Source organism: Odontesthes bonariensis, chromosome 21 (assembly GCF_027942865.1).
Source record: "Odontesthes bonariensis isolate fOdoBon6 chromosome 21, fOdoBon6.hap1, whole genome shotgun sequence".
NCBI lineage: Eukaryota > Metazoa > Chordata > Actinopteri > Atheriniformes > Atherinopsidae > Odontesthes > Odontesthes bonariensis.
Genome location: NC_134526.1, coordinates 1,955,441 through 1,975,469, shown reverse-complemented (window position 1 = coordinate 1,975,469; position 20,029 = coordinate 1,955,441). Strand labels below are relative to the sequence as shown.

At 42.9% G+C, this 20,029-nt stretch overlaps 2 protein-coding genes across 2 annotated transcripts in view; one reads left to right on the top strand and one right to left on the bottom strand.

Moving 5' to 3' along the window:
* LOC142371341 (sterile alpha motif domain-containing protein 9-like) overlaps positions 1–7,622 on the top strand; it is an 11,396-nt gene extending 3,774 nt beyond the window's left edge. The window contains exons 3-4 of the mRNA XM_075453990.1: positions 842–908; positions 2,356–7,622. Coding sequence (XP_075310105.1) covers positions 905–908; positions 2,356–6,977 — 4,626 coding nt within the window. The 5' untranslated portion in view covers positions 842–904 and the 3' untranslated portion in view covers positions 6,978–7,622. The remainder of the gene's footprint in view (positions 1–841; positions 909–2,355) is intronic.
* The window catches only part of st6galnac2 (ST6 (alpha-N-acetyl-neuraminyl-2,3-beta-galactosyl-1,3)-N-acetylgalactosaminide alpha-2,6-sialyltransferase 2), a 28,513-nt gene extending 9,722 nt beyond the window's left edge, over positions 1–18,791 (bottom strand). Inside the window, exons 1-6 of the mRNA XM_075453991.1 lie at positions 18,523–18,791; positions 15,527–15,617; positions 14,322–14,493; positions 12,108–12,261; positions 11,577–11,715; positions 11,390–11,493 (exon numbers count right to left, since the gene is read on the bottom strand). Coding sequence (XP_075310106.1) covers positions 11,390–11,493; positions 11,577–11,715; positions 12,108–12,261; positions 14,322–14,493; positions 15,527–15,617; positions 18,523–18,632 — 770 coding nt within the window. The 5' untranslated portion in view covers positions 18,633–18,791. The remainder of the gene's footprint in view (positions 1–11,389; positions 11,494–11,576; positions 11,716–12,107; positions 12,262–14,321; positions 14,494–15,526; positions 15,618–18,522) is intronic.
* Positions 18,792–20,029: the final 1,238 nt, after the last annotated feature.

Sequence of the window (20,029 nt, the reverse complement as noted above, 5' to 3'; positions counted from 1 at the left end):
TAATTGATAGTAGGTAACATTTGAAATATCTTTTAAGTGTTGCCTTGAAAATAGAAAATAGACGCTGAATTCACGTTTTGTGAGTACAGACCAAATTTGTACTACTGTAGAGGTTTGGTGTCATGGGATGTGATTTTAGTGTGGTAATTTTGGAGATACTGCCAGGATCCGTTAGCGCTTGTACGAAGTTATTCGGGATAACTCAGGTAACTCAGGTGATGTTCAGCCAAGATTGGAAAAACTTCGAGTGGGCTACTTGGCTGGATGTCACGGTTCAAATGACCCCAGGGTGAATCTACTCCGAACAATCCCTTTAACCAGGGCTACACAGATTTCTGACAGGGCTATAGCACCCCCTGGCCCGAGGGTAGTATAATGGGTTAATATACTTCAGTTGGAAATTAAGATTAGGGACAGCAATAAACTCCCCAACAACTTTATGAGTCACTCCGATACAATTCAAGTGTCTTTGCTTTCCCACTTGTTCTGTCACCCTCCCCCGAAATATCCGAGGTCCCAGGCTCGGAAAATGCTGCCACTCTTAGTTAACATAAACAAATGCTGGACTTGGATTCAAGCCTGCTGTCCATACAGAGAGACTGCTGACTGTGGTCAATAAGACCAGCGAAGGCGATGACTGATTTTATAAGATGAACGAGCAGGGATCTCTGGGGTAATGGGGATTGTTCCACAAAGAGCCACTCCTTCGAACGAGAGCTAGCTTATCCAGTTCGGCTAACTCCTGGCTCCGGATTCATACTCCACTGGAACAAAATGATCAAAATAAAACATTTGAGGAACACGTTGTTGAACTGACATGAATGTCTGTTGTCTTTTGCAGATGGATGAGATGAGTGAAGACTGACACCGATGATGCAATAAAAAGGAAACAAAAAAGATCAACATGGGTAAGTAGGGTTTTATAAATAGTATTACAGCTAATGGACAATGTAATGTAGTAGAGACCAACACCTGCTCTGAGCTGGTGTGCATCGAGGCCACAATCATATGAAATAAGGTGAGCTTTTTTTTAATGGAAACCTATTCTTTTTTTCTTGCTGTACTCAGAAGTACAGGCATCATCATACTGTAGTTATTATGATAGTTTGCAGCACCATTGTTTTTGTTTTTTTAAAGAAGAAATTAAAGAAAGAGAGCATCTGTGGAGAGAAAAGAAAGCAAACTGCACCTGCAGAAACATAAATGGAGAGAAACACACAAACAAACAACAACAACAACAACATCACCAGCACCAGTATATGAGAAGGAAAATCGCTGTAGTTAATAATTATGATTAAAGCCCAAAGTCACATTGTAATAGTGGGGTGAGCATGTGAGAAGTTGAGAATATTTGTGTGTGTCAATTATACACCAAAGAATCCACATGAATTGTGTATAGTGATGGAGGGAGGGGGTGGCAACCAAACCCAGTCCAGAGATCAGGAGCAGACAGGAAAGGCCCCCAGTAGCCATAATGAGGGCAAGGAAGAGAGAAACCAGACAGCCTATCACAAGAAAGCCATGCTACACCCAGCCATGGAGCCAAGGAGCCAGGGAACCAGGGAACCAGGGCGACAGGCCAGGGCCCCGTCCTGAGCAAGGGACCAAGGGACCCCCCAACCAGGGAACAGCGCAGGCAGGCCAGAGGACAACAAGCCCCAAACCGCCACCCATCCGAGGCGAGTGGACAGAGATGCAGCGAACCTAGACCCAGAACCAGACGACCAGTGCCTCCTCCTGGTCCTTCCACCCCGGGCCAAGCCCAGGAAACGGGGGTGTGGGAAGACCTCCCTCTCCTGCTCCCTGATGGTGGATGTGTAAAATGCAGTGTAATTTGATTGTATGATAGCTAAAGTGCAGTTAAAATGGGGAAGAAATGCTGCAGAGATATCCCCTATGCTCGTAGCAGAGACCCTCCACATACCCCCACCCCGTTTCAAATACATCCGAGACCCCAGAACACCAACCCACACCAGAGACAGTACCCAAGGCAGCAGAGATCGCCCCAAGGCAGAGGGCAGTCCCCAGACACCAGGGCTACTCATCCAGTGGCCGCCACTGCAGGTCCACCCAGCCACCCCACCCACCACTGCATGATATAGCCCCGGTACACTCCCGGTGCACTAAACCACAAAGAATGGAAACCTATTCAAGCACAGGGGGAGTACTGTGCAAGGGAACAGTTCTAATTAAAAAAGAGTTGGTAGTATGCTCTATACTGACTGCTAATGTCAAATAATGTTTTCAATCTGCCAGAATGACAAGGAAATAAACTGTTTTTAAGCTATGTCTTTTTATCATTTATGACCAAACCTGTTTGTCTTTCTCCCCTTTTCTTTTTTTCTTCCACTGCAGCTGACAAATCCGATCAGTCACTGACCAACTGGAGTGAATCACAAGTTAGCACCTGGCTAAGATCGATTGGATTGAAGGAGCCGTACATACAAAAGCTCTTTGACGAAGAGGTCGATGGACAAAGCCTTCTTGCACTAGATGAGGAGTTTTTGAGGACTAAGGTTTGCATGAAGTTAGGACCAGCTAATCTAATCATCAAAAAGAGGAATGAGCTCATTGACTCCCAACAAAAGTCTCAGGAGAAGAAAAAGCCCTCCAGTGGTAATAAAACTGAGTCAGAGAAAAAAAACAAAAAACAAAAACCAGGAACAGCAACAGGTCCTTCAACCGAGGTACCTGTGGAAGATCAAAATGTCTCAGAGGAAATACAAACTGCTAAGAAAGAATATGCAGTACAATCAAGGGAAGATTGTAGACCACGACCATTTGATAAAGACCCTGATTTCGTATATGTAAAACACAGAGTCCTTCAACCCGAATCAGGAGTTTATGATCTGATAAATCCATGCCGTGAATTTAAGTCTCTTGCTATTGCCTGTACGTTGGATAACACACGACTGAGTGTCAAGTTTGCCAAAGAGGTTCTGAAATTTGCGGCTGGATGTTTGAATGTGAGATCAAATGGCACCATCCACTTTGGTGTGATGGACAGCAGGGAAGATAAAGGACATGTACATGGTGAGATAATAGGTATCCCTGTAAAAGACAAAGACCTTTATGGTGATGCGTTAGACTATATTGAAAGAAGTTTCCCCTCTGACAAGGAGCATGTTCGCCGGTGTGTGCGGCCACCAAGGTTCATTGAAGTTATGGATCCAGAAAGCAACGAAAAGAAGTATGTGATAGAGGTTGACATTGTTCCATCGATAACCATAGTTGGGGGTAAGGTCTTCAAAGTTCGTCTGCCAAACTTCAACGGGTCAACAAACAAAGTTGAGTTTGAGAAAGATGCAATTCTTCGAAGGGTGGGATCAAAGACGGAGCCAGTGACTGAGGCAGACCAATGTGGGTTTTTTTATCGGGTAAAAGATCGGGATGCTCAGAGAGAGGAAGCAGAGAAGTGTCAGTTTACCGATACCCCTGGGATCTACCAAGACCTTGGAAGGAAGCTCTCAATGCTGATGACGAGTGGAAAGAAATTAATCGAAAAGGAAAAATGGTTCATCCTTGTGACAAACAAAATCAAACCTGATGATCTTTGCAACATTGACTGGCTGCTGAACCTCAACATTTTCTGTGTATTTGACTTTGATGCAGACTCAATCAAATCAGGTCTTTGCAGTAGATACCTTCAACATCATGCAGCAAACATGCATTCTCTGCAGAGCTACAACATTTCCAGAGAAACAAGCATCAGAGAGCTCACAAGCAAACTGCATCTGTTTGAGCAAACAAGCTGGATTTTTTGTAACGGCCGTTCTGACTTCAACGGAAATGATCCTCCATGTGATGAAATGATTTGGACCAACACAAAACGTCCTCTCCTGCGGGAAACTGTGTCTTTGATCTGCAAACACATCTTACCAAAAGGGACTTTCCAGGTCATTTTCCTTCTCACATCATCAGTTGAGAAACCACTCCTGCACACCTTTTACGAGTTTTCAGCAGACATGCAAGGCCATAAAGACATCATTTGTATCTGTGAATCAGAGGAGAACTTTACAAAGTGGCAAAGCTTTGCAGAGGGATCAAACGGAGAAGAAACCGTGAACAACCGCAGTGTTGTTGGAATGAAAATGAGCCACATTAACGCAACCCTGCAGCAAATACAAACTGTAGCCACAGACACCAAACATTTAGGCACCTTCTCTAAAGGGAAATGTCGTCTTGAAACAAGAGCAAAGGAAGAAATGTTTTCACTGGAAATTCTGACCGTTGATCATTGTGATGAAACGAGTGAAGAGTTCATAGAAGCAGAGAAAGAAAACACCGAACAGCAGTTTTACCACGGCGGGAAAGTCACCTGGTTGAATTTCTGGCTCGCCGAGCAAAAGTTCGTTGCAGATGTCATAGAAAGGGATGCGTACAGTGAAGTCTGTAAAGTACTTGATGATTTGAAATTGAACACCATTCAGAGTCCTGTGAGCAGAATCAACATCTACCATCACCCGGGAAGTGGTGGAAGTACTGTGGCAAAACAGGTAATGTGGAACAAAAGAAAGGACCTGAGGTGTGCAGTTGTGAAACCGTCGTACTCAGCGGATGTTGTAGCGCAGCACGCCGTTCAGCTTAGAGAACACGATGAAAAGGATCCCCAGAGGTGTCTTCCTGTGCTGCTCCTGGTTGAAGACTCAGAACAGGAATACCTCGATGATGTCAGGAGTAACTTAGAGGAAGCCATTTGCACCAAGAAAATCTGTTATGAAAAACCCTGCTTCATTGTGCTGAGCTGCAGACGATGCCATGATCCAGAAAAAAAAACCAAGGAGTCTCCACTGGAAAATGTGTCCGTCACTCACAAACTGTCTCCAAAAGAGAAAAGGATGTTTGCTGGAAAACGAAAGATGCTTGAGAAACAATACGAGCCTCAGTTTATTCTGACATTTGTTTTGATGAGTGAGGAATTCAAAAATGTCTCGAAATATGTTTCCGACTTTGTGACCAATTTGCTTCAAGGCATTGATCGCACATCAGCTGTCACTCGCTTCCTACTCTATGTAGCGCTACTGAACACTTATGTTCAGAACTCCTTCATCTCCCAGTCCCACTATGAGGCTTTCCTCGGTTTAAGCCCATACATTGACAAGCTTCGCCACCCAGTGTTTGAAACATCTCTCCACGAACAGGCTAAACTCCTCTTTTTGTACCTCAGAGATGAGAAGACACACTTTGAATCAATCAGAATGATCCATCCAAGCGTTGCAGAGGAAATACTCAAACAGCTTCTCGGGGACCAAGAAAAACAAGGTGACTTGGCAAAAGCGTTGCTTGCTGAGAAAGTGCTGTTCGAGCACAGGTTTGGAAGGGATGAGTACCTGGTATTTTTGAAAGCACTTCTCATCAGACGATCCAGGATTACCAGAGGGGATGAATGTGACAGTTTGTTCTCTCCTCTGATTGAGCATGTGCGTAAAAATGAAAGCATAGACTTAGCAACTGAATTACTCAAGGAAGCATACCATTGTTTCCACGAAGATGCCTTCTTTGCACAAACCATTGCTCGACTGTATTATTCCTGTGAAAAGTTTGAGGAGGCTAAAGTGTGGGCAGAGAGAGCGGCCAACAAACTGCCCAAAAACTCATACATCCTCGACACAAAAGGACAGGTGTACAAACGATGGTTTGAAGCAAAACTAAAAGCCATTGACAAGGAACATGTGCTAAGAACGGCCCAAAACACAGCAGAAGCTGTGGGCACTGCACTGACTGCCATGGAGTGTTTCAAACACTGTCAGAAAGTAGCGCTCGCACAACCAGAAAACATGAACAGGTTGGGTTTTTTTGCTGAAGTTGAGGTTGGATGCAGCCTGCTCAAACTGATCTCTTCATTGAAGGAGTTTGCTGACAGAGACAACGGCCTCTCAGAGTGTGTTAAGTACCTAAACATCCCAGATTACATTCCAGCAGAAGTCAAAGATGCCTGGGAACCATTTCATGACCGTCTGAAAGATCTTAGAAACACAATGAACGAAGCATTGGAATGGATTTCAGAAGACCTCAGTTACTTCCAGAAAGACATTGTTGCACATGAGGATGAGACTTCTGAAAGTCCAGAGGAAACTGTAAAAAATCCGCTGAAGTTTTTAGCAGGAGCATCTTCAGATTTCGGCAAGCACTTAAGTGGAATTTCATTCAAACCTTTAAAGCACTCTCTGACCAATCTATCCTCTCTAAGTCCTTACACAAAACGCCTGATAATCCACCAGTTGGGAGGAGGGACCCCAACATCCATTTTCTACAAACTGACAAACCAACAGGAGAAGGATGTAAAGGATCTACAGATCATCCTTTCTCTTTACCCCAACAACCCAATGACAGCCAAATTTCGCCAAAAGGACATAGTTACTTACATAGCAACCAACATTGCTCTAAAGTGTTTGTCCCCAAATGCTCCACAGGTGGCTGCTTTGACAGATCTACAAGCACTCAGTCGTCAGCTTCCCACTGACAAACAAAAATGCTCTCCAAGTGCCCTGTTCTTGCTTACCTTGCTGTTTTGGCCAGAGGATACCGACACAAAACAGGCGAAAGAGAAAAAGTTTGAAATTGTGCAATCAGCCATTGAGTACCTGAAAAAGGAGTACTGGACCAAGATGAAGGACATTCCTCCACGGAAGAGAAAGCTTTTCACACATTTCTTTCTGGGCAAAGGGAATGGTTTGGACAAATTGGTGCACAAGGGCAAGATTGAAAATGTCACAAAGGGCCTCAGAGTCCATGAGAAACGCATGAAGTGGTTTAGTGGCGAGGCATGGAAAACACCCGAGCTTGCCCAGATGCTCAGAAGTGTTTCTGGGTGGACTGAAGATGGAACGGTGTATGTTGAAGGCACAAAGAATAAGAAGTTCAGTATCCAGCCTCTTCATCTGCCTTCCATGCCTCACAGTAATGAAAACGTCACCTTCTACCTGGGGTTTACGTTCAGAGGCCCTGTGGCCTGCAACATCACAGTGAAAAGATAGTCTGTGTTAGAACAACGACCCTCTGCATGTTGGCTTCGGTATCCACCTTCAAACCAAGAACTGATTAAGAGACAACCACTTAAAACAAATGTATGCTTTTCATGTGGTCAGTATCAGTAATGGACTAAAGTGATCGAGGGATACGATAAGTATGTCACACTGTTTCTAAAATCTAAGATTTATGAATATTTACATGTTGTATATATCTTTTCTATACTAATTTACAGCATAGTCTAAAATATAGATGATAAGTTTTCATGTATACGATCTTTTTTTTATCTTTTCAAGTTATATTTAGATATTTTTTATAGACCATTTGTACATCGATTTCTGCTGCTTGCTGGGTGTTGATCTTCTGAGAAACATTCTGTAAAACAAAGATTTTCTGAAAGGAACTCTTGAACCCTCTGATCCACCAAAGGTCTGAGAGATTAACATTAACTCAAAGGAGATAAATAAGGAAGAAAATGCTGCCTGATGCTTCTGCACCTCAAAGAATCTGAGGAAGCTACGACTGGAACATCAACAACATATTGGACAGAGACGACTTCTAATTGTTGTATTTTTCTGTTTTCATTACTTTACTCATTGTTGTTATAAGATTTAGTAACTGTTCTATAAAGTTACCTTCTTGGATTTAAAGTACATGTTTCCTAGTTTCATTTTGTCACATACAATACAATGAAATAAAAAATTATATAAGTTTCTGCGACAATGACAAAGACAAGTAAAATAATAAAAATAACTAGAAAATTTCTGAAGAAATTTTGATGGGTGCCAATCTACTGCCCGCCCTATTAACAAACCCTTCAGTTTAGTTAAAGTTGAGAGTCTCCTGTCACTTTTAAACTTTGAAGGAGGTCTCTGTGATGTCGTATGGCTGAGTTATGAGAACTCCAAAATTGGGCAGTTTTTGGCATTTTTGGCTCGTTAAGTGCTTTTCAATGGATTTTCCCATTGAATTTTGGGCCTCTGCGAGTCCCAAAATGGAGAAGACAGGTGTGCTGTAGACATTTCTGTAATTTTTATCAAGGTCCTGTTTAAAATACAGCTAAGTGCTTTTCAATGCATTTTCCCATTGCATTGTGGGTATTTTCAAACTTCCCCTCACTATCAGTTTAAAGGAGAAACGCAGATCAGATTTATAACATGAAGCTGTTATAACAGGGCATCCATCTTGGCTCTGCCCTCATAAGCAGTCTTAGAACAGAGCAGGCTAACAAGGCGTTGCCCCGGTAACAGGAGCAGGTGCGGCTCGTCTGTGTCACTGACATGTACACTCACTATCTAGCTTCTTAAAATTGCACTATAATTTTGACTGCACTCGACTGTCTCGAACAAACAGTCGCTGTTCGAAAAGTAAAAGTCGTATCCGAATAATTCTTGAACCGTCAGCGCCCCAAGAGACGGCAGAAGCCAGCGGTGTAATTTTCATTCAGCTACTATGTGTGGCTCGTTTTTTATGACAGTTTTAAAATAATTTTTCACCTAAATTTCATGATTTCAGGCATTTATAATGGGCGGAATGTCAACTGGAGGGCCGACTCTCTGCACTCAGAGGCAATTTGTGAGGAATCTGTGAGGCAGAGCTCAATGAGAGTGACTTTATGTGAAAGAGGACAAAAATGCCTACATTTTGAAGTAAAATTTGTCCCGATCAGTCAGATATTTCGGAAATGAGAGACATTTGTTCGAGGAATTGGTGCAGTATCGAAATTAGAGTGGGGATCTGAGTGAGAGAGACACCTTAGCTGAGATGTAGTCTTCCTAAAACATAAACTGCCGTTGTGTCAAAGCTGTATAATGTATCCACAAACCCTTTAGTTCAGTTAAAGCTGAGAGTCTCCTGTCACATATAAACTCTGAATGATGTGTCTGTGATGTCGTATGGCTGAGTTATGAGTCCTCCAAAATAGGGCAGTTTTTGGCATTTTTGGCTTTTCAATCGATTTTTCCATGAGACAGGTCTGCTGTAGACAGCTATGTCATTTTTAATCAAAGTCCTGTTTAAAATACAGCTTTTATGGCATTTTCAAAATGGCCTTGGTAAGTGCTTTTCAATGCATTTTCCCATTGCATTGTGGGTATTTTCAAACTTCCCCTCACTATCAGCAGAGAGTCTCTATTATGAGGAGAGGGAAAACTGGCGGCTATTTCCGGGTGGTACTGCACTCTAGGGGCGCCAACGAAGCAGTGCAGAGCACGCCGAACTCTATGGTGGTACTATGAGATCCACCTTAGATGCAGCCACTGCTTTTGATAGAATTTTTTATATTTTTTCATTTTAATTTTCCTAAAGGCAGGATAAATTATCCTTTCAAACGGCACTTGGTTTGATTTTTTAGACTCACTAGATTTGTTTAAAATACACATTTATTGTCAGTATTGCATCCCGAGTGACGTCACGCATGTGGCATCACTTTACGGCATGGTCAGTCCTAGCGCTGAGCTAGCAGAGAGGTGTTAGCTCAAATAGTTACAGATTTCAGCACAGCCCTTTTACATACTCTCTGACTAGCCTCTGGTTTAGCTTTGGTTGTTGTTAGCGGCACCAGGTTAGCACTCTGGCACAGTGGACGAGTGCCGTAAAGCAGCCGGTCGTAATCAGCCGTGCGTTCTTCAGATTCCGTTAGCTAGACGCTAGCGGATACTGACTCGCAAATGCCAGACCTGTAAGAAAACAGAAAGCTATAACTCCCAGGTTATTGTACTTTCGATATAAATCCACATCCCTCTGTCAGAAATCACAGTATTATTTTCAGGTTTCAGCCGCTAGCGGGGACATTTTTTGAGTTATTAGCGCCAGCCCTATGGAAAATGGTCATTCTGCACTCGCTCGCCAGCGCCCCCAGACAAAAATCAACTGAACTGCAGCCAAATTTTTTATAATGGGGCGAATAGGAAGTGGAACGGCTGTCTGTAAAAGGGCTGTGCTATCAGTTTCAATGAGAAAAGCAGATCAGATTTATAACATGAAGCTGTTATAACAGGGCACCCATCTTGGCTCTACCCTCATAAGCAGTCTTAGAACAGAGCAGGCTAACAAGGCGTTGCCCCGGTAACAGGAGCAGGTGCGGCTCGTCTCTGTCACTGACATGTACGCTAACTATGGCTTCTTAAAATTGCACTGTATTTTGACTGCACTCATCTGTCTCGAACAAACGGTCGCTGTTCGAAAAGTAAAAGTCGTATCCGAATAATTCTTGAACCGTCAGCGCCCCAAGAGACGGCAGAAGCCAGCGGTGTAATTTTCATTCGGCTACTATGTGTGGCTCATTTTTTTTATGGCAGTTTTAAAATAATTTTTCACCTGAATTTGATGACCTTATTTCTTAATTTGATCAGTTAAGATCGGATTCAGTGGGTTGATGATCACAGTTAAATCCAACAGATGTTATAGAAAACCTCAAATCAGAAACAAAGACAGAAGGCGTGCGGGTCTGTTAGATGTTTGTTATGAAGGGAACAGAACCTGAGAACAAGCCAAGAAGATCTGCTGTCCAGAAGAAGCTGGAAAACAGCAGAAAATCAGTAAGAGAAAGAAAAGCTGCTGAAGATGATTCATATGAAGGTGAGAAAACAACAAAACAGCAGCATGGGGCCAGAATTCACCAACTGCTGTTTAAGTAACTATAAAATCTGTTTAATGTGCTTCAACTGAATTTATCTGCAGATTATTGAGGATAAGTAATCTGAAATAAATACAAAAACATATGAGTGGCTAAATAAATGCATTTATATCATGATGACGGCTAATAAAACATATTTTTCTGTTTTAATTTTAAACTGAAATCATTTAAACTTGTGTTAATGTTGCTTTTTATTTATTTTGCCTCAGTTTTATTACTTTAACTTGAATATATTTAATCTCTTTCTTTGTTAGTGTTATTTCTGTATTTATTTCTCGTATATATCGTATTTATCTATTTATTCCCTCCAAATAATTTCTCTCTTTGTTATATTTTATGAATTTATTTATTTTATAGTTGTATGTACTGCTCTGTCATTCCCCCTTTACATTTCTCAGTTTCATGGGGGGGTCGGATTATTTCAGTTTCAGTCTTTCATACTAATTACAAGTAAAAACAGTTTAAACTCAAACTGTAGATGAGCGACCACATGGAAACAGGAGGAACTTAAAAATGCCCGAATAAACCTGATAAACAACTAAATAAAGGATGGACAAAGATTCACCAAACAGGACCGATGTCTTTACTCTTTACACTTACCTCCTGCTTCTGTTCCAGAGAAACATTCCTACAGGTAACCAGACCACCAAAAACTCTGTTTAAGGTCCAGAATCTAAGAAAGGATACGCCACGCAGCTTCATCTGCTGGCTGATTCAGGTGAAGGGGACCAGGCTGTAAAGATCTTACCACCTGGTTCCACTAAAACCTAGAAAACTCCTCACCTGTCCCCTTTATCTGTGCCTGAGCCGACAGTCTGACCCCGAACAGCAGCCGCCAACATCACGTAGTCTCTGAGGTCTGATGGGATGAAGATGTATTTGATCTCCTGCACACACACACACACACACACACAGGTAAGCTGGCTTATAAACGGGTGTGGACCTCCTCACAGGTCTGAGTGCTGCTCACCGGACTCTGAGGGATTCTGGTGAAGCCAACCGAGCGGTACCAGCTCAGAGCGTGTTTCAGGGTGTTGGTGGTGAAACCGTAGAAGGAAATCTTCGTCCCCACGTCTTCCTCAAACCCTTTGATCATCGCTCCGTTCATCCTGAGTACAGATTCAATGAATTACGCCGGCTGTGACCCAAGAATCCCCCAAAAACGGGTCAAACTAAAGTTTCAGTCATCTGCTGCTAGCTTACAGCTACATGCTAACTTGCTTCCCTGTGGGACCAACAGAGGAACCATCTGTATCTGTAAGCTAGCATCTGCTGCTAGCTTACAGATACATGCTAACCTGCTTCCCTGTGGGACCAATAGAGGAACTATCTGCATCTCTGAATGGATTAGCACCTCCGTACATTTCAGAACTACTCACAGAATACGTTCCAAATCGAGCTCTAAGATCATCAGGTGCTACTTTGAGCAGAACTTTTTGGATAACAGATGGAGTTTGATTTAACTTCTGACTCAAAACGTTTTGCATCTGCTGCGTCTCACCTGAAGACGAAGTCGTGGCTGTCGATGTTCTTCCCCTGCCGGGACCCTCGGAGGATCCCCCCGTTTCCCACCACGGCACAGCGAATGCACCTGCCAGGTGGGCCGCCATCAAAGAGCCGCGAGCTGCCGAGGAGGGAGAGGGTGGACTCCAGGACTGGAGAGGAAGAGGACCAACGTTAATCCGGTTTGATCGATGAGCCGTCAGCCCACACCAGCTGAACCTTTGCTATGACATGTTTTAGCTCGAGCTCCCTTTCTAGGTTCTTGGTGCTCTTGTAGTCATGTTGAGTCGTCATTTTCTTCTTTTTTTGGAGATCTTATTTATGATCCATTTGAATTCCATTGTTTTGATCACTTGATTGATGTTCCAATAAGAACCGTCCATTCAATTAGGCTCTGAACCAGGATGACTGTGGTGGATGCTCTTACCACCACCACATCGTGTTAGTATTTATTCTATATTTGCATTTTAGATAATGTTTTGAATGATTTACTTAAACTTGTTCTTCTGCAAATTGAGATCAGCTGAAGGAGGAAGCCTGGAACATACCACTCTTTCTAAAAGACTGGGGGGAACTTTATTTGTTAAATTTGGCTTTAGTTCCTTAATTTTGTCACTTTAACATTTACTTATTATTTGTGCTACGTTAAAGTTAGTTTTGCTTTATTTGTAATTTTTCCCTTTTATTATGCTCCCTCATGTGGCATATTTGGGTTACTCCGTCCCTATTTAAGCCGCCTTTGGTTCTTTATTTGGACGTCAGTTTTTGGTTGTGTTGTTAGTGTTCAATTAGTTGACCTCATTTTAGTTGGGCCCAAATTTGTTTTTTTGTATGATTTAATTGTTATTCATATTTGATTTTTTTGGATTTATTAATTTTTGAATTATTAAATTGAAATTGTTCCTCATTTTTTTTAATACCTTTGTCCTTACTTAAGCTTGGTCCCTCACAATGACCAATGACCTTTAGGGCCCCTAAACCGGTAGTGTCGGTCCGACACTGTGACTTATTCAAATGCTGTATGAACAGTAACACACAGACGCTGATGTATCATGTTTCCTATGTTGGACACAGCTGTCAGATTGGATCGGACAGTAATCACCTGCTGCTGAGCGGGAATGGACAGGTGAGGACTTTCAGCAGAAGCATTTCTAATTCTGGACCAACCAAAGAGTTTCAGAGGAAGCTGTGTCTTTTTCTGATGCTGTGGCCATGACGGGATGACTTATAAAGTAGAGGGTCTGACATCTCTTGAAAACCTCCCGATGCTTTTGTAGTATGTCTTCGAGCAGCTGATGGAACGACACACTGAGTCTGTGAACTTTATGCTCTGGTTCAGCTTCAAAATCATCTGATACAACACAAGCTGACGCCAAAAGTGGGAAAAGCTGAGTGAATCCTAGTGAGATGGGAACCCAAGGAGATGGGAACCCAGGGAGATGGGAACCCAGGGAGATGGGAACCCAGGGAGATGGGAACCCAAGGAGATGGGAACCCAAGGAGATGGGAACCCAGGGAGATGGGAACCCAAGGAGATGGGAACCCAGGGAGACGGGAACCCAGGGAGATGGGAACTCAGGGAGATGGGAACTCAGGGAGATGGGAACTCAGGGAGATGGGAACTCAGGGAGATGGGAGCCCAGGGAGATGGGAACTCAGGGAGATGGGAACTCAGGGAGATGGGAACTCAGGGAGATGGGAGCCCAGGGAGATGGGAACTCAGGGAGATGGGAGCCCAGGGAGATGGGAACTCAGGGAGATGGGAACTCAGAGAGATGGGAACCCAGGGAAATGGGAACTCAGGGAGATGGGAACTCAGGGAGATGGGAGCCCAGGGAGATGGGAACTCAGGGAGATGGGAACCCAGGGAGACGGGAACCCAGGGAGAAGTGAGCCCAAGGAGATGGGAACCCAGGGAGATGGGAACCCAGGGAGACGGGAACTCAGGGAGATGGGAACTCAGAGAGATGGGAACCCAGAGAGATGGGAGCCCAGGGAGATGGGAACCCAGGGAGATGGGAACTCAGAGAGATGGGAGCCCAGGGAGATGGGAGCCCAGGGAGATGGGAACCCAGGGAGATGGGAACCCAGGGAGATGGGAACTCAGGGAGATGGGAACCCAGGGAGATGGGAACTCAGGGAGATGGGAACCCAGGGAGATGTGAACCCAGGGAGAAGTGAGCCCAGGGAGATGGGAACTCTTGGAGCGTACCTTTAACAGGAAGTCCCTTCCAGCCGTACGGGGGCGCGTTGTGCTTCAACTGCTCCCAGGAGAGTTTGGAGAAACTTCCGGCCCACTGAAGCACCGGCATGGAGAAGTCGAACTTCTTTCTGAGGAACAGATCGTTCCTCACCGCCTTCCTCAGGGAACACGATGATTCTACCTGTAGGCAGGTTATTAACGCCGTTGTTCACACAGTGAGATACGATAAACAACAAACACTGCAGTGGTTCCACCTGCCTGCTTTTATCTGAACCTGCTGCTGTAATAAATCCTGATTCATCCCATCAGATCTTTAACGGACACAAAGCACATCTGTGCGGTAGTTTTTTCTCCCTCAGTCTTAGGCTGTGTTCGAAACCGCCTACTGCATACTACACACTACATACTTCCATACTGCATACTGATCGATCAGACAGTATGCAGAGCGTTTACCCACAATGCATTTCGCTCCTGCCCGAGCCGAAATCAGCCGGCCTGAAGCTGATTTCCCTTAAGCTCTAAACTCAGTAAACTTTAGCAACATTTGAAACATTTTCAGGTGAGAAAGTAGTCGTTTAGATCCCCAACGTGTTGAAAACCTGACAAAATACCGGCTATTTACAATTTTGTTCCCACGAATTCGGCGCTACTAAAGCTAGCCGCAGTGAGCTAACGCACTTCTGGTTATTTTCACAAAATAAAATACCCGTTGCCTTTTATCATAGGGAAAGCCATTACCATACAATTGGTGCTTTTGTTTTGAAAACAGGAAGTGAACCTGCCCTCGTTGTAGCTAGCTTGAAACTGCCGTTTTGACAGGAAATGACGATCGGCGACGTCACGTTACGTTGCATCTTGGGTAGTTTGAGTATGAGTAGTAACCTCATGATGCATACCCAACATTTCGGAGAATCTAGTATGCATCCGGGAACTTAAAAAAAGTTAAAGTTAGTAGGAGTAGTGGGAGAAGTATGCGGTTTCGAACACAGCCTTATTCTTTTATCAGTGATTCTGGGAGTCATGTTGTCCTACAGTTTACAAACCGTCTCCAATTCAAGCCAGTTGTTCAATAATCATCAATAAACCATCTTTCTTTCCGGTTATAAATAATTTTTTGAGCATATCTAACCTCCTTTTTCAGCCTTTTCTCTGTTGTGCTTCGTCATGTTTGCTGTCAGAGGTTTAAACTGTTGAAATGAAGCTGGAAAACTCACCGTGTCTTCCTCCCGTGTTGCTGCCGTGTAGCTGTCCCAGTCCACCTGATCGTCACCTGGAGCCTCAGTGCTGCCACCTGCTGCCTGCACACTGACATCACAACACCAGGATTTAAAAACAACACACGTTTAACTTCACAGCTTTCAGTTATTCTACCTCTTCAGTTCAAACCGTCTCCAATTTAACTGGATTACAAACACCAGTAAGAACACACTAACAGAATGTATGATCTGCCGTCTTACGTCTACAATATGCTGCAAAGTGCACAAAAGAACAAAATAAAAACGGTAGTCAAACTGATTTAATACAGTTTGTAGGACAGACCTTCATGGAGTAAATAAAATGCTTTACTGTCAGTCTCCTTTGTTCTTTTCCTGGAGTCAAAGCTTAGTTCAGATCAATGATTAAACACATTAGCTGAGTTTGCTCTCAGTGTTGGTTAATGAGCTGTGAAACCGACACGTGTCAACAAGCAGGGACCTAAACCCATAAACCCATAAACCGGATCCAGTTCATATCCCGTCAGGTGACCTGGGCTGAGAAACAATCACAGGATGTTCTGATATCAAAATATTACTGATTCTGCTCCGATTCCAGGTTAACCTGAAGCAGTTTAACACCAAAGAGAAGCAGGAGCTCATATTTCCATGAGTTAACGCAGCCGTTGTTCAGCCATCAGAACATCAGATTATTGTGATGGGAGCAGATATCAGCACAAAGCTTGTTGTTTTGAGCTAAGATCCTTTCTCAGGAGGCAGAGCACAGAGCTCTAAAAGCTTCTGGAAACTCAATCTGTTGAATGCAAACCGGAGTTAAAGCGAACAACAACACTCCAGGAGGAGCCCTGATAAAGGAGGACACTTTTCCAAATGCTCTCAGATTAGATTTCAGCCGGATCTTATAAACCGCGCCGCATTGATGAGCTCACAGCACAAAGCTGCAGACTGACTGAGTTCAGGTCCGACTCAGGCATGATGCTGCTGGATTTCATCATGATGCTAACTGTCCAGGAGGCATCTCAATTAAGATGTTTATTCTGTATATTTATCAGAAGACGTTGAGCTTATAGAGCCAATAAAAAATGTCATCAGATGAGAAAAGGTTTGTTTAAAGACCTTACATTGTAAAATAGTTGCGCTTGGGTTAATTTCATGTTGAGTGTAACGGGTCACATGACCAAACTGTCCTTCATTTCCTGTAGTTTTCACAGAGCCGACTGGGAACACCAAATAAAACAAATAAACCTTTAGGACGTCTGATGTGTGGCCGGGGTTTCATTGGACCTGTGCAGCTACAACATGTAAAATCTTAAACAGTTTGATCAAACCTTTTAATCCAGCCCATAATACTGAGCTCTAAAGTTGCGCCCTGATCAGGTTTCAGCCTAAAATATGATTCATTCTCAAAAATTCCTCTTCAAAAGCCACAAAGTCCTCTTTTCGCTTCTGGATTACGGTCAGTACTTCAGGCTTCTGGCAGTAACATCACTTGGTAAAGGTTAGAAAACAAATATGATCGGAGCTAAAATACATTCTTTTTACAACCAGCCACCGTCGTAGAATAACAAGTTAACTGAATTAAACTGTTTGAAAGTCCCAGATATATTATAAATATTACCACTACCACCACCACAGAGCTGAATAAGTCTTCATGTTCAAAATGTTCCAGTAAACTGATGAATGAAATAAAACGCAGTATCAGTGACGCCGTTAGCTCATGCAGCTAACAGGAAGTGCTTCCTTCCTATTAGCTGCATGAGAGAAAATAGGGCCAAGAGATTGTGAGCTCTGACTTTTTCCTGGAGAACCATTTTGTGATGCAAATGTTTTACTCTGTTGAACGCATATTGTTCTGACAACTTGAAATGTTATAACTTTTCCTAAAGGGACCCCATCATTAGAAAAAGTCACACTTTATTTTTGTTTATGTCTCCATGTGGGCTGTACACCAGGGTACAAAGATTGTCTTATGGGTCATTTTTGACCCGTGAATTATAAAAACATTTAAAGGGACACTATGTAATAAATTAAGTCATTTATTAGCTCAAATCAACATATTCATTCATAAATTAGTCCTCATTGGTGTAAAAGGAGATACTGCAACACCAGGATGATGCGTGGAGTGGACGGAGCAAGCCCCTATTCCATCTCCCTGTTCCAAAACTCTATTTAATATATGGTTCCCGGGTAGGGGGCGTATCCCCAACGCCAGGCCTGATTTTTTTATATATATATATATATATATATACACACACATACCAGGCTTCATTACCATTCCCCCGCACCCCCAACCCTGCTGGGTGTAGTAAGAGGTTAAAAGATAATATTAGACTTCATGGCATGCACAAGACCATCATTTACCACAGTCTAAACGTGACGTCATTTCCGCTTCCAGGCCTGGCGTTGGGGATACGTCCCCTACCCGGGGACCATATATTGAATAGATTTTTGGAACAGGGAGATGGAATAGGGGCTTGCTCCGTCCACTCCACGCATCATCCTGGTGTTGCAGTATCTCATTTTACACCAATGAGGACTAATTTATGAATGAATATGTTGATTTGAGCTAATAAATGACTTCATTTATTACATAGTGTCCCTTTAAATGTTTTTATAATTCACGGGTCAAAAATGCCCCATAAGACAATCTTTGTACCCTAGTGGTGTACAGCCCACATGGAGACATAAACAAAAATAAAGTATGACTTTTTCTAATGATGGGGTCCCTTTAGGAAAAGTCATAAAAAGATAGTTTAAGGTATTTTTGCTACAGCTAAACATGGTGGTGGCTCACTTTGGACCCGCAGGACAACAGGAGGGTTAAGTTGCTTTATTTTGGGGCTTTGATAGGACAAAGGGGAGTAAACACAATGTTAAGGGTTAAAGGGTTAATCGATAAAAAACGCTTGAATTGTAACACAACACGTGCCACTCAGAGGTTTTCTGACACGCCAAAAACACCGATGGCGCCTGTAACTGAGGGTTAGCCCACCTACCTGCTGTACTTTCCGTATAAAATGCTGCAGATGAGGAGACACAACAGTCCCAGCAGCAGGAAAACGCGCTTCATGTTAGAGAGCCGCGTCAGTCCGACAGGAGCTGCCATGGTTCCGCTGATTAAAGTCCGATTAAAGGTGATTAAAGTCCAATTAAAGGTAAGGGAAACCCGGGTGTGCAGGGCTCACACCTGAGCTCACACCTGAGCTCACACCTGTCTGACTCCACCTGTCCACCGGACAAACCAGGAGACAGAAAACACTCCGGTTCATGCGGCAGAGAGCAAGAAAAACAGATTCATCTACTCTGGAGTAACAAAAAACCAGTCCGTCAGGTGATGGGGGGACTCACCTGTCCGTGACGTCAGGTTAAGGGCGTGGTCAGGGTCAGAAGTCCTCAGAGCAAGATGAGGTCATATGCAGACAAACAAAACATTGAATCCTTTTCTAACAGGAAACAGCATTTTATTTCCAGTTTCGTCTCACAAAGTCTGATTTATTCAGTTATTTTCACAGTTTATTCAGAGATTCCAAATCAAATCAAATTTATTTATATAGCACATTTCATGTACAAACAGTTCAAAGTGCTTTACATAAAATAAAAGCATTGCAGCAGGGAGTGGAAGAAGCATTAAAATGATTAAAAGAATATAAAGAGAAACAAATAAAATAATTAAAATGATTAAAAGAATATAAGAGAAAAAAATAGAATAATTTAAATGAATTTAAAAACCAGCAACAGTCCAGATAAGTTCAAAGATATCGTGCAGATTTCATGCATAGGTACATGAGAACAGAAATGTCTTTAACCTGGATTTAAAAATGTCTCCATTTGGTGAAAGTTTAATCTCCACTGGCAGTTTGTTCCACTTGTTTGCAGCAGAACAGCTAAATGCTGCTTCTCCATGTTTAGTCTGGACTCTGGACTGGACCAGCTGACCTGAGTCCTTGGATCTCAGAGCTCTGCTGGCTTTATGTTCTCTGAACATGTCACAGACTGTAAACCATCAGCAGGCTTTTATAATCTATTCTGTAATCTATCTAATGGTGTTTTCTGTTAGAAAACACCATTTTTCCAGCTGATGTTTCAGTGAAAAACATCATTTTATTTCCAGTTTCGCCTCACATTGTCTCACAAAGTCTGATTTATTCAGTTATTTTCACAGTTTATTCAGATATTCAGGGAAGAAAGAGTCAAACAAACCAGCAAATACGTGTTTTATGTACATTTATGTGCAGGAGTCCACAAGCATATAGTCAGAGAGGTTATTGCTGCTCAGCACACAAAACTGAAAATGAAGCTTCTCTTCAGAGTGACCCAAAGTGGCCAAAATGATTAAACAAAACAAACTAGATCTTAAAGGTTTGGGGCTAGTGGTGTTCAAGGTGTGGTACACACTATTTTGTAGGAAATATTTAATTTCTTCGTAAAAGCTCTCCATAGCTGCTGCCGATCACAGAAAGACCGAGAAAAAAACTCTCCGACGCACAGCGCCTAGTTACGGTT